This window comes from Callospermophilus lateralis, chromosome 3 (assembly GCF_048772815.1).
Source record: "Callospermophilus lateralis isolate mCalLat2 chromosome 3, mCalLat2.hap1, whole genome shotgun sequence".
NCBI lineage: Eukaryota > Metazoa > Chordata > Mammalia > Rodentia > Sciuridae > Callospermophilus > Callospermophilus lateralis.
The window spans coordinates 194,959,768-194,973,050 of NC_135307.1; the positions used below are offsets into that span (position 1 = coordinate 194,959,768).

The 13,283-nt window shown below is 53.4% G+C and overlaps 1 protein-coding gene across 3 annotated transcripts in view; it reads left to right on the forward strand.

The window, feature by feature from the left end:
• The window catches only part of Rims4 (regulating synaptic membrane exocytosis 4), a 50,017-nt gene that overhangs the window by 23,386 nt on the left and 13,348 nt on the right, over nt 1–13,283 (forward strand). For 2 of the 3 annotated variants that reach the window (XM_076849227.2, XM_076849225.2), the window contains one exon: nt 11,743–11,881. In XM_076849227.2, the coding sequence (XP_076705342.1) occupies nt 11,743–11,881 (139 nt within the window). The remainder of the gene's footprint in view (nt 1–11,742; nt 11,882–13,283) is intronic. The other variant, XM_076849226.2, reaches the window with a different exon arrangement.

Here is a 13,283-nt window from a genome sequence, read left to right on the forward strand (position 1 = left end):
ATTAGCAGTCGCTTCCTGTTTCCCCTCACTTGTGTCCCTGCCAATCACCAGTCTGCTTTCTATCAGTACAGATTTGCCTGTGATGGACATTTCATTTAAATAGTTACAGAGCCAGGCGCAGTGGCACACACCTGTAATCCCAGTGGCTCCGGAGGCTGAGGCAGGAGGATCATGAGTTCAAAGCCAGCCTCAGCAATCGTGAAGCACTAAGCACCTCACTGAGACCCTGTCCCTAAATAAAATACAAAATAGGGCTGGGGATGTGACTCAGTGGTTGAGTGCCCCTGAGTTCAATTCCCGGTACCCCCCCAAAATACAGCTAGTTTTTGCAGCTAGCTTCTTTCCCTTGGTGTAATGTTGCCAAGGCTCATCTCTGCTGCAGCATGCATCACTACTTCATTCCTTTCATGATTGACTAATATTCCACGGTATGTGTACACCACATTCGTTCATGCATTCACCTGTCAATGGACATTTGAGCTGTTTCCACCTTTTGACTGTGGTGCCTGACGCTATCATGAACATTTGGGTTCAGCTCTGATGGCATCCTTTGGCATTCTGTCTTTGCCACTTAATTGCCACTTAATTGGACTCCTTGACAAACCACTTTAGCTCTCAGAAGCTCAGTTTTCTGAGAGTTCCTGGGAATTGGAGACATGAATGTCTCTGAGTATTGTTGATAATAGTAGCTGTACTCTACTGAGTGCTCTTACCTTCTTGTGACAGGCACTGTACATCTGTTGTCATTGAATTCAGCCCCACAAGGGGCATGGGAGGGTTAATTTCATGGTTAGGGTGTATCTGTGCTAAAACAGGCCAACATGCCGCCTTATGATAAGAAATCACCTGTGATGGAAGGGTTCTCTTTCCAACCTCCCCACCGCCCCTGTACCTTTGGCGTTTTCATGTTATTAGAGCCATATTTCCTTTTAAACATTTTTTTAAAAAATTGAAGTGTATATATAGAGAAAAGTGCAATGGCTACAAGAGCTCGCTCAAGTTTCATCTTTCGTGTTTCCTCTCCACCATGGGAGTAACGTGTCCCAGTAGTACTCGCTCCTTCACCCTGGGTGCCAGAAGAATTCACAGGGCACGGCCATGGCTAACTCATAAAAGATGTTTAATATGAGCAAGAAATAAACCTTTGTCCTGTAAACCACTGAAGTTTGGGGTCACTTGTTACCACAGCATAACCCAGTGAGAGCTGACTAATACAACTTAATCCTTGTGAGTGTAAGTGATGGGTCATGTTTATTTCTAATTTATAAGGAAACTGAGGCTCAGATAGGTTCAGTAACTTTCTTTAATTGGCTCAGAGAGTGGCAGAGTGATGCTTCAAGTCCCATACCCCGTTACTCAGGCTTCAGAGCCTGTGCTCTTAAGAAGATGGAAGTACGTGGGCTGTCTGGTGACGGGTGAGTAATCCCGTGTAGACGGTACACCTGGTATGTGCATGACATCAGACTTGTAGTACAGGTTTGGGGCGAATCCTGGAAGTCTTGAGTGCTGTGTGTATGTGAAGCCTCGGATGCCAGGTGGGGCTGTACACTGTGTCTTTTGCCCACGGTCAGCTTCTTCCAGAGCATGTTCATGGGGTCCCAGGTCCTGGTAGCAGTGGCTTTCTGGGGAAAGCAGCTGTTTGTGGTATCCTTCCAGTGACAGCCCCAATGCCTCTTCTTTAGAAGGTCTCCACGTTGGCTGGAGCAGTGGGTGACTTGCCCCGGCAGCCCCCACCAGATGCGATTACTTAAGAGTCAGACGTCCCACCCTGCTCTTCCATTTGTGTCCTACGGTTTGCCTTCTCTCCGCCCAGTTTCCATTTGTCCACATAACCTTCACTGTACCAGAAGGCAGCACTTGCATGTGAAAGATTATTCTATTTGCAATTAAGTATAATTCAGCGTTGAAACAATCCTACTTCCAGCCCAGAGCCTGCTGGTACCTGCAGGACTAGATTCATTCTCCTTCTCCGCAGCCCCCATAATATTCTGCATCTCTCTCCGCCTCATACTCTACTACTTTGTAATTATAACACCTTGGATTATAATTGCCCCTTTGCTTGTCTGCCTCTTCTGGTAGACTGAGAGTTTGCGCAGAGTCTGGGTTTAAATCACCTGTGTTACGAGTCTCCAGCACAGGCTCTGGCACTGAATAGGCAATTAGTAACGAGTTGGTGGAATGAATGAAAATTACCTATCGGTCTCGTCTCCCCTTCCCCCTCCACTACCTGTTAGCTCCTAAGGACAAAGATGGTCTTATTTGAATCCCCAGCACCAAGAAAAGCGTGGCATAAGACACGAGCTCGTAAGTGCACGTTTTATTGGATAAATAGAAGTAATGGTTCCATCCAGGGCAGAACCCTTTAGAGTTGCAGAACACGTTCCTACACATTTCCCCGATGACCCTTTCAAACCATCCTCTGCCCTCTTGAGTGTTCCGAGTCCTCCTCATGCTGCCTTTGCCTCCATGGCCTCCGCCCATTTCTTCTCTCCTCCTTGTGACCTCTCCCTCTTCTCCAGATGGTTTTGGGAAGGGGTCTGAGCTTTCACCCTCCCCCAGCCTAAGGGGCAAAGCACACTCAGGTATGCCAGAGCCTAGGTCTGCCCCCAGGCAGGCACGCCCACCGCTGGTTATTAGCTTTCTGTTTTGAAAATGGAGACAATAGGCATTCACTGGAGGTTGGGACTGAATGAAGGAACAAATGTGAGCACCTCTCATAGGCTCTGGTTGAGCTTGTACGTGGGAGTCTGCGTCTTTTATGTGGAAGGTTGATTGAGAGTGGAATTTCAGCCTCGGCAAGCAGGTGGGAAGGAATTGTGTTTTAAAAGCACGTGAGATGGAGGTGCCTCCCTGTTCTGAAATCTCCTCTGGGTGTGAGCCCCACTCCGCCTCCATCAGGGCCACTTGCCACACCTGATCAGCACCACGGACAGTCCCCATGGCCTCTGCCTGTTTGGCTATTACACTTAATGGCCTCAGAGAGGCCTTCAGAAGCAAGTGACAGCTTCTGACATGCCATTGATTGTCATTTGCATCTTAATTTGAGAGGTATTGAAAATGGATTGATGAGACAAGACAGTATGCTAGAGGTGACGTTGGTGAGCACTTGACCTTTAACCCTTAGCTAGGTCAATACTAATAGCCAGCATTTATGGAATGGCCGCTGGGTTCTAGGCCCCTGTTTACTCCTTCCTCTCCTGTCCTGGGTGCTGTCTGCAGTCTGTACCTTCACTTACAGATATTACGTTTGGAGAATGCAAATTGTGAATCAGGTAGACTGTACACCAGCTGCCTTTCCATCATCCTTCTTCCCAAAATACTTCCAGTCCTGAGCCTCACCTCTTCAGGCCACTGCCTCCTGAGGGAGGATAATCCACGTGCAACCGTACCAGTTGGCTTTGACCTCTTTATAAAGCATCCAAATGTGTGACCTCCAACCCAGCATCTTCAGTGCTAGGTTTGTGCCCAGGAGAAGTGTGCACATGGAGACACACACAAGATTGCTTTTGTCACAGCTGTTTGCAGTGTCTCCATATGGAGACCAACCAAATGCTCATCAACAAGAGAATAGATGGAATTTTTTGGGATATATTTATACCAGGGGCTACAATGAGGCCAGGAGAATGAATGAGCTCCCATGAAACAGCCATGGTGGAGGAGCGCACAACACCATGCTGAGGAAAATTAACTTGACGCTAAGGAACTCAGACGGATGGTCCTGTCGGCTAGGAGCAGACACAGGCAGCCAAGTCTGCGTTCTCAGAAGTCAGGGCAGTGCTGCTCTTCAAGGGAGAGAATCAGGAAAGGGGCGCGGGGAACCTGGGACGCTGGTAATGCCGTTTGCTGACCTGGGGCTGGTTCCATAGGTGAGCGCGCCGCGTAGCCTTCACGGAGCCGGGTGCTACAACCCTCCGCTCTGCGGTCGCACACCTTCCCGTGTGTATGCTGTAGTTCAGCAGTTGTTTTAAAAATATCTGTCTCCAGTATAGAAGAGAATCCTGAGACCTTTGTGTGCAAGAGGATGGGTCAGAACGTTGGGGGGTGGCTGGCCTCATGGAATATTTGGAACTATTCAGGGTAAATAGAATGTGGAGCACCCTGGGGGAGGGGGAGGGGGAAATTCGTAAGGCTGGACCTGTCAATCGGGACCAGGTCAGGAAGGCAGTGGGTTAAAGCCTTTGCAAGCCGTGGGGTACCATCAGAAGCTCTTAATCAAAGAGATGATGTGCTCAAGATTGAGGTTTAGAATCTCATGCAGGCCACAGGGGAGAGGTTGGCAGAAAAGGACACTTTGGTGCTGGGGATGCCCGTCAGCACAGAAGAAGAAGCCGACACCGGGAGACGCAGCTGCTCAGGACTGCGCAGCTCTCGGTGATGGGGGTGGGTTGCAGCCATGGTCCGGGCCTTTGGTGTTGGGCTCCACTGCCCCCTGAAGGTGTTCCAGAAACGCTGGGGAACGGCTGTTGACTGTGAATGGTCGGAGACTTGAGTCCCCACAGCAGCGTGGTCAGGAGCCCACCCCTCTCTTGTTCTCTGCACAGTGAAGGTGTGCTCTGGACGGCTCCTGAGTTCTCTGGTGATGAGGGAAGGTAGACTCATGGCTCTAGGGAGACAACAGGGAAGAGAGGGCACACAGGGTTTGTGCTTCCTCTGCCTGTCCTGGGAGGCGTGGCCAGAGGCGACAGGGGAACTCTAGAGGCCTGAGTGCTTGCGTGTGACCTCAGCCCTTTGAAGTTCAAGACCTGGGCAAGGGGGCGTGGGAGGCTGAAGTCACTGGGACCAGGGAGAGGTTGAATCTGGAGGAAGAAGAGGGAAGAGGAAGTGGGGCCAGGGATTTCGGTGCTTCTGTGATCCTGGGTTCGAATAACCCAGTCACCTGAGTCTTGTGTCTGGGGGAACTTCACAGGCTGCTGTGTGGACCTGCGTGCAGTTGGCCCTCGTGGAGATGGGATCAGACACTGGTCAGGGACATGGATTGGGTTTTAAGGCTCGGCAGCCTGGGTCATGGAGGCTCCCTCAGCTTCAGACTCCTCCTCTGGGAAACAAAACTGATGATTCTCATCTTCAGTAAAACAGAAGTGCTGAATTATGGTGGTGCTTGTCCTCTTCTTCTCCCCCATCGCCCCCTGCCCAGGGTCTCTCATGGGTCTGAATTTAGGATCTGCTTCCACACAGACCTGGGTTTCAGATCTGGCCGTCTCGTCTGATGTAACTCTGGACGCGTTGCTAAGCTGTTCTGAGCCTGTTGCTTTGTGAAGATAACGGCACTTGCCTCTCAGCGCCACGGCGAGGTTAAATCACGTAGCTCATGGTGCTTGGTGCAGGGTAAATGCTAAAAATAATGGTATCTACTCTCATAATCTATCATCATCATCATTTTATTATCCTGCTCCCTGTGAACACTTGCTTTAAGGAGAAGGTACATTAAGCACATTTATATTCAGGTATGATAAACAACTGAGTAAGATTTACTTGTTTTCTTTGCCAGAGAATTTGTGGCGTTCTCTGGGACACCTGCTAAAGCCAGTTCAGCTAAGCCCACTTTTAGCCAGGCCGGCAGCATGGTGCTGTCCTCGGTGCTGAACGGTGAGGCTGGAGCTCACTGTGGACACGGCCGGGTTGACCGCGTTGCCTTCCAAAGTGTAGTGGACCAGTCACTCCAACAGAGGTGAGCCGAGTGCCCCTGGGACTCAAGGAGTCTGATCAGGGACTTCTCTGTGGAAGAGATGGCATTTGAATTCTGGTAGAGCTCAGTGGCTCATTAAAAGCTTGGCTTTGGAGTGAGAAGACCTGGGGTTGAAACCCAGCTCTGCCATGAGTAGCTGTATATGACCTCGACCTTCTTGATCCTCATTTTCCTTCTCTGTAAAGTGGGGTTGTAACCATCTCATGGTTGGTTGTGAGAATTAAGTGAGATGATGGCTGTGTTCGACTCTTGGCCCAGCATCTGGCACAGTGGCTGATAGCCTTTGCCGAGTCCTTAGTATGTCCCACACAACCCACCTAGGGTGTCCCGAGGATTAAGTGTTGTTACATCATTACGTCACCTGTCACCTTCGATGCTCACTGCAGTCCTAGGAATATGGTGCTGGTGTCCCTGCCACACAGTGGGGAAACAGAGTTGTGGGGTGACTGATGAATTACAGGATTGGCTGGCTGGTTGGTTTTGGTACCAGGGATTGAACCCAGGGTTGCTTACCCACTATGCCACATCGCCAGTCCTTTTTTGGTATTTTATTTAGAGACAGGGTCTTGCAGAGTTGATTATGGCCTCGCTAAGTCTGGCTTTGAACTCACTCTCCTCCTGCCTCAGCCTCCCTAGCCTCGGGGATTATAGAGGTTTGCCACCATGCCGGGCTATCGGGTTTATTTAAAGCTAAACTCTGGAGGATAGTTAGAATTTTGATAGAGGAGATGAGAAAGGAAAGGAGAGAGAGAAGGATGAAATTTGGGGATGGACATGGAGCAGCGAGATGCTGGCCAGATGGGGGTCCAGAGACCAAGGGAGACCAGAGCAGAGGGGAAGGAATCAGGTGATGCAGAATCTTGGATGCCTCTGGGCAGTGATTGGACTTCATTTGGCAGGTGATGAGGAGTCATCCTGAGGTTTTTAGGTAAGATCTTGGCCTGATTGAAATGTGATTTATTTATGAACTTGTCTGTATTTTACTTTCGTTTACATTATGGAATTAATACATTTAACTATTAAAAAATTCAAGTGACATAGAAGCAAACAAAAGAGAAATAAAGCCTCCTTCCCAGTGTGCTGGCTGGAGTGTCAGTTGGCACAGCTCTTTGGCAGCTTCACCTAGAGCTGAACAAATGCCTCCCTCGGACCCAGCAGTTACTCTCCCAGGTAGATTTCCAGGAGACACAGGTGAGGATGTTCCCCAAAAGATGTGGATGAAAACAGCCGCAGCAGCATTGTTCCTTGTCCTAAACTGGAGGGGGAAAAGGTGCAAAAGCCCATCAGCCGGACAGTGGATAAACCCAGGTCCTTCTGCGCAGTGATGGTGAGCACCTGGCGACTCAGGCAATGCAAACGCACCTCACGTGGGACATGAACCAGAAGAAACCAGGCCAATAAAAAGAAGGCCACACTCTTTATAGATCGTTCAAAACCAGGCATTGCAGAGTGGTGTCAGAGACCAGCAGTGACGACCCTCGGAGCCAGTTGGTGATGGGAGACAGGGTGACCCTTGGAGCCAGTTGGTGATGGGAGACGGGTACCCGGGGTCCTTGGAATCCTAGGAATGCTGTTTCTGCATGGGGTGTGCTAGTGCAGCGGGTTTGGTTTGTGCAGATGCATGGAGCTCTACGCTGAAGGTTTGGGCAGTCTTCTGTATACTTAGATCTTCAATCACAAAATGACCTCCGCACACCTCCTCCAGTGGTCTCCCTGCAGTCACTCACCACGAGCCGCTCTGCTCATATACTCCTGGATTTTTCTGTGCCTAAGATAAAGCTTGTGTGCTCTCTCTCTCTCTCTCTCCACACATACATAACACACACACACACAGAGAGCTATCTATAGCTCTACAGAAATGGCACCATGTTTCACATACTGCCCTGCAACCTGCTTTTTTTGAACTGCCAGGGTGCTGGGGGAGTTGTTCCGTGTGGCTGTGACGGAGCGTTTCACGGTGGCGATGTCGTGTAGTTAACGGGTCCCGTGTCCACGGCGGTCGATTCCAGCATTTCCCTGGTGTAGAGGATGCTGCGGGGAGCCCCTTGGTGCCTAGGGCTGTGTACTTTTGTGGCTGTTTGTGTAGAGGAACTAGTGAGAGTGGTGGGCCTTGGTTTGAGTGGTGATCTAATCTGTGAACGGCTGTGGCTGGCGGGCAGGAAGCGGGGAGGCCAGGGAGGAGGCTGCTGGAGGCCAGGGAGGAGGCTGCTGAGAATGGTCGGTTGGAGCCTGAGGTCGGAGCTTCTTGGCGGTGAGGACGGATGGGGAGGGTGTGAGGTCTGGGAGTATTGGTGGCCCAGGCTTTGTCAGGCCCGGCACCAGATGAGAGAGGAAAGAGCCGCCATGTTCCTGGGAGTTTGAGTCTGGTGGCGGGAAGATTGGAACGTAATCTGAAGCTGACTGGGGAGTGGCTGGAGGTGGGTACAGGCTGCTATCTGGTGGGTAAGGGTGACAGCCTGGGGCATAGGGCAGTCCTGAGGTTGCTGAGGGGAATGAAAGCACCCAGGGGGATCCAGAGAGGGAACCCAGGGACGGCCTGGCCAGCACCTGCTATGTGGGGACGGGGTGGGCAGGGGAGGCAGAGGTGCCCACTGTCAGGGATGTCAAAGGCCGAGGGGTCTGGAGAGACTCTGGGTCAAAGGATGAAGTCATCCGTGGCCATTAGTCCCCCTCCCCGCTGCCCCGACGTGCTGTCATTACCTTCTGCACTAGGTCTGCCAAGCTCTCAAAGTCACATCTGTGACTAATCAGTATGATCCTTGCCGGTGGCTGCCTCCCCTCTGAACGTGAGCTCAGGAGCAGGAGCTGTGTCACCCTGGCTGCGCCTACTAGCCCAACCGACGTCAGGCAGCCTCACTCCCAGAGTTTACAGGACTCACGCCCCAAGCCCCTACGGTGGTGGCGGCGGTGTATGGTGATAAGGGTGTGTGACATCCCCTCTTGCTTACCCCTTAGCGGTCTCTGGAAAACATGCCCGCCCTTGCGCCACGTTCATCCGTCTGTGGAGGGGGAGGGTTCTGCTGCCACACTGGGACCTACTTGTGCCAAGAGTTTTGAACGTCAACTCCTGGGGGTTCCAGCCTGTGTTGGGTGACATTTCCCCGGGCAGACCCGACGATGAGATTTCTGTCCCGCAGGGCAGGACAGAAAGAAGGCAGCAGTGTGGTAAGGGTGACAGCCTGGGGCATAGGGCAGTCTGACCAGAGAGAGCACATGGATGCTGAGGTGGGCGGCCAAGTCCCTGAGGCAGCCGGCTGGCGGGAGGTGGAGCCTCCAGAGGCTGGAGGAGGAAGGAGAGAGCCAGGACCAGAGGGGAGCGAGCCAGGAGGAGGAAGTCAAGTTGGGCCCTGGCAGGCGGAGTGGGGCGAGGACTGCCTCACCAGGAGAGGGGAAGGCCCCTTAGGGGAGGTGGGGCCAGGGGGGTGGAAAAGCCTAAGGCTGGTGAAGTCTGGGAGGGAGAAGCGCTGACCACACCTTCCAGCCAAGAGGGAGCAGGACTGTGTCCCGGCGGGTGGGTTGGGGACAGGGGTGGGGAAGCATTAGGACCATCACACAGGGTGACCCCAGGACTGGATGGGGCTCAGTGGCAGACGCTTGCCTAGCATGCCTGAGGCACAGGGTTCGATCCTCAGCACCTCGTAAAAGTAAATGAACAAATAAAATCAAGGCATTCTCTCCCACTACAACTACAAAGATAAAAATTAAAGAGAGAAATGTTTGAAAGAAAAGATCAACAGAAGGTTGCCTTAGTTAGGTGAGTGCCGTTGGTGTGATTGGTTAGGGGGGTCCCCGGGTCGGAAGGTCGCAGGAGGGCATCGGCAGGACAGCTGGCCAGGGCGGATGTGGGGGATGCCAGCGAGTCTGTCTCGGCAGCGCTGCGCTACCCCTGATTAGCACCTGCTCTGCCAGGCACTGGGGCAACGCCCCTCTTTTCACCTCCACCACGAGTGGTGCTGGCCGGTGCACTGGCCTCTGCCTGGGCTGCTGACGGCCACGCCAGGCTGCCTGTGGGCTGCCGCGTGAACTGCCACCAGGCCCCAGGACACCGCAGACGTGAGGCGCTCTCCAGCGGGGCCTCAGGGATGGGGATTCAGTGCCCGTAAAGCTTGGCACCACCTCTTCCCGGAGAGGAGAGCTGTCAGCGCTAGAGGGTGGAGATGGTGGGGGGCTCCACCCAGGGCGGGTCTGAAGGCCCAGTGGGGGGCGTTTGCCCTGCCCACGTGACTTGTGTGTGTGCGCACATGTGGACAGCACCTCGTGCCTGCCAGTCTGTTTCTGTGTGTGTGCACGCACGTGTGTGTGTGTGTGAGAGAGTGTGTGTACCTATTGTACAGAGGAGCACAGAAACAGTAATGGGGGTGGGGTGGGGGTGGATGCAGCTGCAAGTTCAGGAGAGAACCAATGGGGATGGAGGGGAACAGACAGCACCCACCTCCCCACGTGTTCAGATTCACCAGGTGACACACAGACGCCAAGGGGCAGTCTCTCTGTGTGTCTCTTCAGTAGGTGGGTGGAGACGTCTGATGCAAGTGCCTGTGTGTGTGTGTGTGTGTGTGAGTGTGTGTGGCGGGGGCACACACAGGCACACATGTACACAGAATGGCAGACAGACCCGTGGAGACACACAGACACGCACACTCAGACACGCCTCGACACTGTCTTTGCATGTATATTCCTGCGTGAGTGTGAGTGTGTGTGTGTGTCTTCCTGAGGACTCGGCATGTGTGTGAACAACATGATCACGTGTGGGAGTCAGAATCCCGTGGGCACCCCTCTGGGAAACACTGGAGCAGAGAGAGGCCGGAGGAGGCTGGTGAGAGGTGTGCTGTCCTGGCAGGAGCAGGGAGGTGTAGAGCCACTGTCCCCTTGGGGCAGATAGGACGATAAGGTTTCTGGAGAATCAGTGCACCCAGGAGGGGAGGGAGACTCTTGGGTGCATTCTGATGGTCCCACCTTGCTGGATCTAGGGGTGAGGACAAGTCCCTGACCTCGTACTCTCGGCCTGGGCACTCAAGTGGAAGAAAAGTAGCATCCACCACCTCAGGGACGGCAGAGGGACCAAGGTTGTCCCCCGGGAGGTGTAGGTTCATTTAGCACTTATTAACGAGCACCTACAACAGGCCACGCCCTCTTCTTGGCAGAGGCTTCCAACTGTGAACGAGGTGCCATGTCCTGGGGTGTGTGTGGGGTTTACCTTCTTCACAGAGGACACTGGCCAACAGCCGGCGGGGTGGTAAGTGCTAGGGTGAAAACCAAGCAGGGTGTTAGGGCAGAGAGGGGCAGGCAGTGACCAGGGCTGCTGTTTCGGAGTGGCCAGTGGTGGTCAAGGAAGGCCTTTGGTAAGATGAAGTTTGATCACAGGGGAGGAGATATTAGGACCAAGCACACAGTCTTCATCCTCATGATGACCCTGTTGCTCTCCCATTTTACAGGTGAGGAAATGGAGGCACAGAGAGGCTGAATATTTGCCCAAAGTCTAACAGCCAGTGAGAAGGACACTCAGGATTTGAACCCATGCCATTTAGTTTCAGAGCCAGTGGTTTCAATCATCGGTCCTCGGTTGGGGGTGCCTTTTTCCCCACATGGGATATTTGGCAGGGTCTGGAGATGTTCTTGGTTGACACTTCTGGACTGGGGGCGCCACTAGCATGTACTGGGGAGAGCCAGAAAAGCTTCTAGAAATTCCACAGTGCACAGAACAGCACCCACAGCAAAACAGCATGCCACCCACAATGGCAGTCATGCTGGTCTGAACCGCCCAGAGCCCCTGGCCAAGAGTGCGACGCATAGTAAGTGCTTAAAAACTAGCAGTTGAAGAGGGGGAGCCGACGATGGAGAAGGTTCCACAGGGAGAGAGTCCATGGTGGAGGATTCTCCAACAAAGTGCAGGTACCCCCCGCCGGGGGGTGTGCTCCAGGATGGGTGGGTGCAGGCGAGGCCCAGGTGAGCAGGAGATGGGGCTGGGCTTGGGGGCGAAAGCAGGGCCACAGCCAGCCGCCGAAACGCTAACCAGCTAACTGCTTCTCTCTCTCCCGTCCTGGCCTCTCTGCGGAAAGGAGACAGCCGGAGGCTGAAGGGGGCCATCCAGAGGAGCACGGAGACAGGCCTGGCAGTGGAGATGCCCAGCCGGACCCTGCGCCAGGCCAGCCACGAGTCCATCGAGGACAGCATGAACAGCTACGGCTCGGAGGGCAAGTGAGTGTGGGCCGCGCCTGCCACAGCCACCCGGCTCTTGGTCTTCTCGGTGGGGGAAGGTGCCCAGGGGGCTGACCAGGAGGCTGGGGTCAGTTCAGGCTGGCAGGGGCTCTGGGCTCTGGGGCGTGCCCATCTTGGGAAGGTAGGCAGCAAGCCGTGCAGCTCCCAGGGCGCAGGCTCTGGTTCCTGGTGGCCTGCTCCACGACCTTGCAGCGGCGTGACCTTGGGGAGGTCACATCCCTGAGCAACAGCTGCCTCATCTGTAGGGTGGGGTGATGGCACCAGCCACAGGGGTTCTTAGGAGTCAGACACTCATGATCCAAGGGGTCCTGGGTTGGACCCTCTGAAGAGCGCAGGGCAGCTTGGCGCGTCCGTGCCGTGTGGGTGTCGCTGAGCGAAGGCAGGAGCAGAGACGGCATCCTCATGGTTGTGTTCCGTTGTCTTAAATCCTAGTTGGATTTTAAATGTGTCAAAGGCGTCTCATGCATCTCAGATCCAAGACCTGGTGCTGCCTGGCACCTGGTCAGCGTTCCCCTCCTGGGCTGCACACTGGAGTCACTGGGGAACTTGTCACAAATGCAGATGGCAGGGTCCCACTTCTGAGTCATTGAATTAGAAACTCTGTGAAGAGCTCCTGGGAGCTCTGTCTTTAAAAGCTCTCTGAAGAATTCATCTTGATTCATCTTGCTTTCCCCCCAGTAAACACACGCATGGATACACTCACACAGTTACACAGACACACTCTTCTTCTAATGGCAAAGGGCTCTCAGATCCCCAAAAATCAACCCATGGATACCTAGCAAAGACCAAAGCAACTTCCATATTGTGTAGATGACTAAAGCACTCAGAGAGGTTCAGGAGCTTGCCCTGGGTCACACAGCATGCTAACATAGGTCTGGAACACAGGGATTCTGACTCCCAGTGGAGCTTATTCCACGACAGTAGATTGCTTTAGAGTCCTCTGAGTCAGGAAGGGGGCCTGGGGGCGTCATGACCCTTGCTATGTACTTAAGGAAAATGAGGCTTGGAAAAGTTAAGGTCTGTATTATCCTGTACAGATGTCATTAGATGCACATGGCTATTTAAATGTAAGTTAATTAAAATTAAGGAAGATGTATTATTCTGTTCCTCTGTCACCCTAATGCTCAGTAGCGAAATGTGGCTCATGACAACTGTACTGGGCAGTGCGGAGATGGAATAGTTCCATCATCACAGAAAGTCCTGCTGGACAGCCCTGGCCCGGCGGCTTGTCTGAGAGCAGACACCAGCCAGCGCAGGGTGGGCAGGCTCCCGATCGCCCTCGGTGACTGCCCTCCACCTCTGGCTACAGCCCTCAGCTGGGGGTCCTGGGGGCCAACACCTTGATGCCTGGCCCCTCCTGCGTGGGGCATCTCAGGTCCTG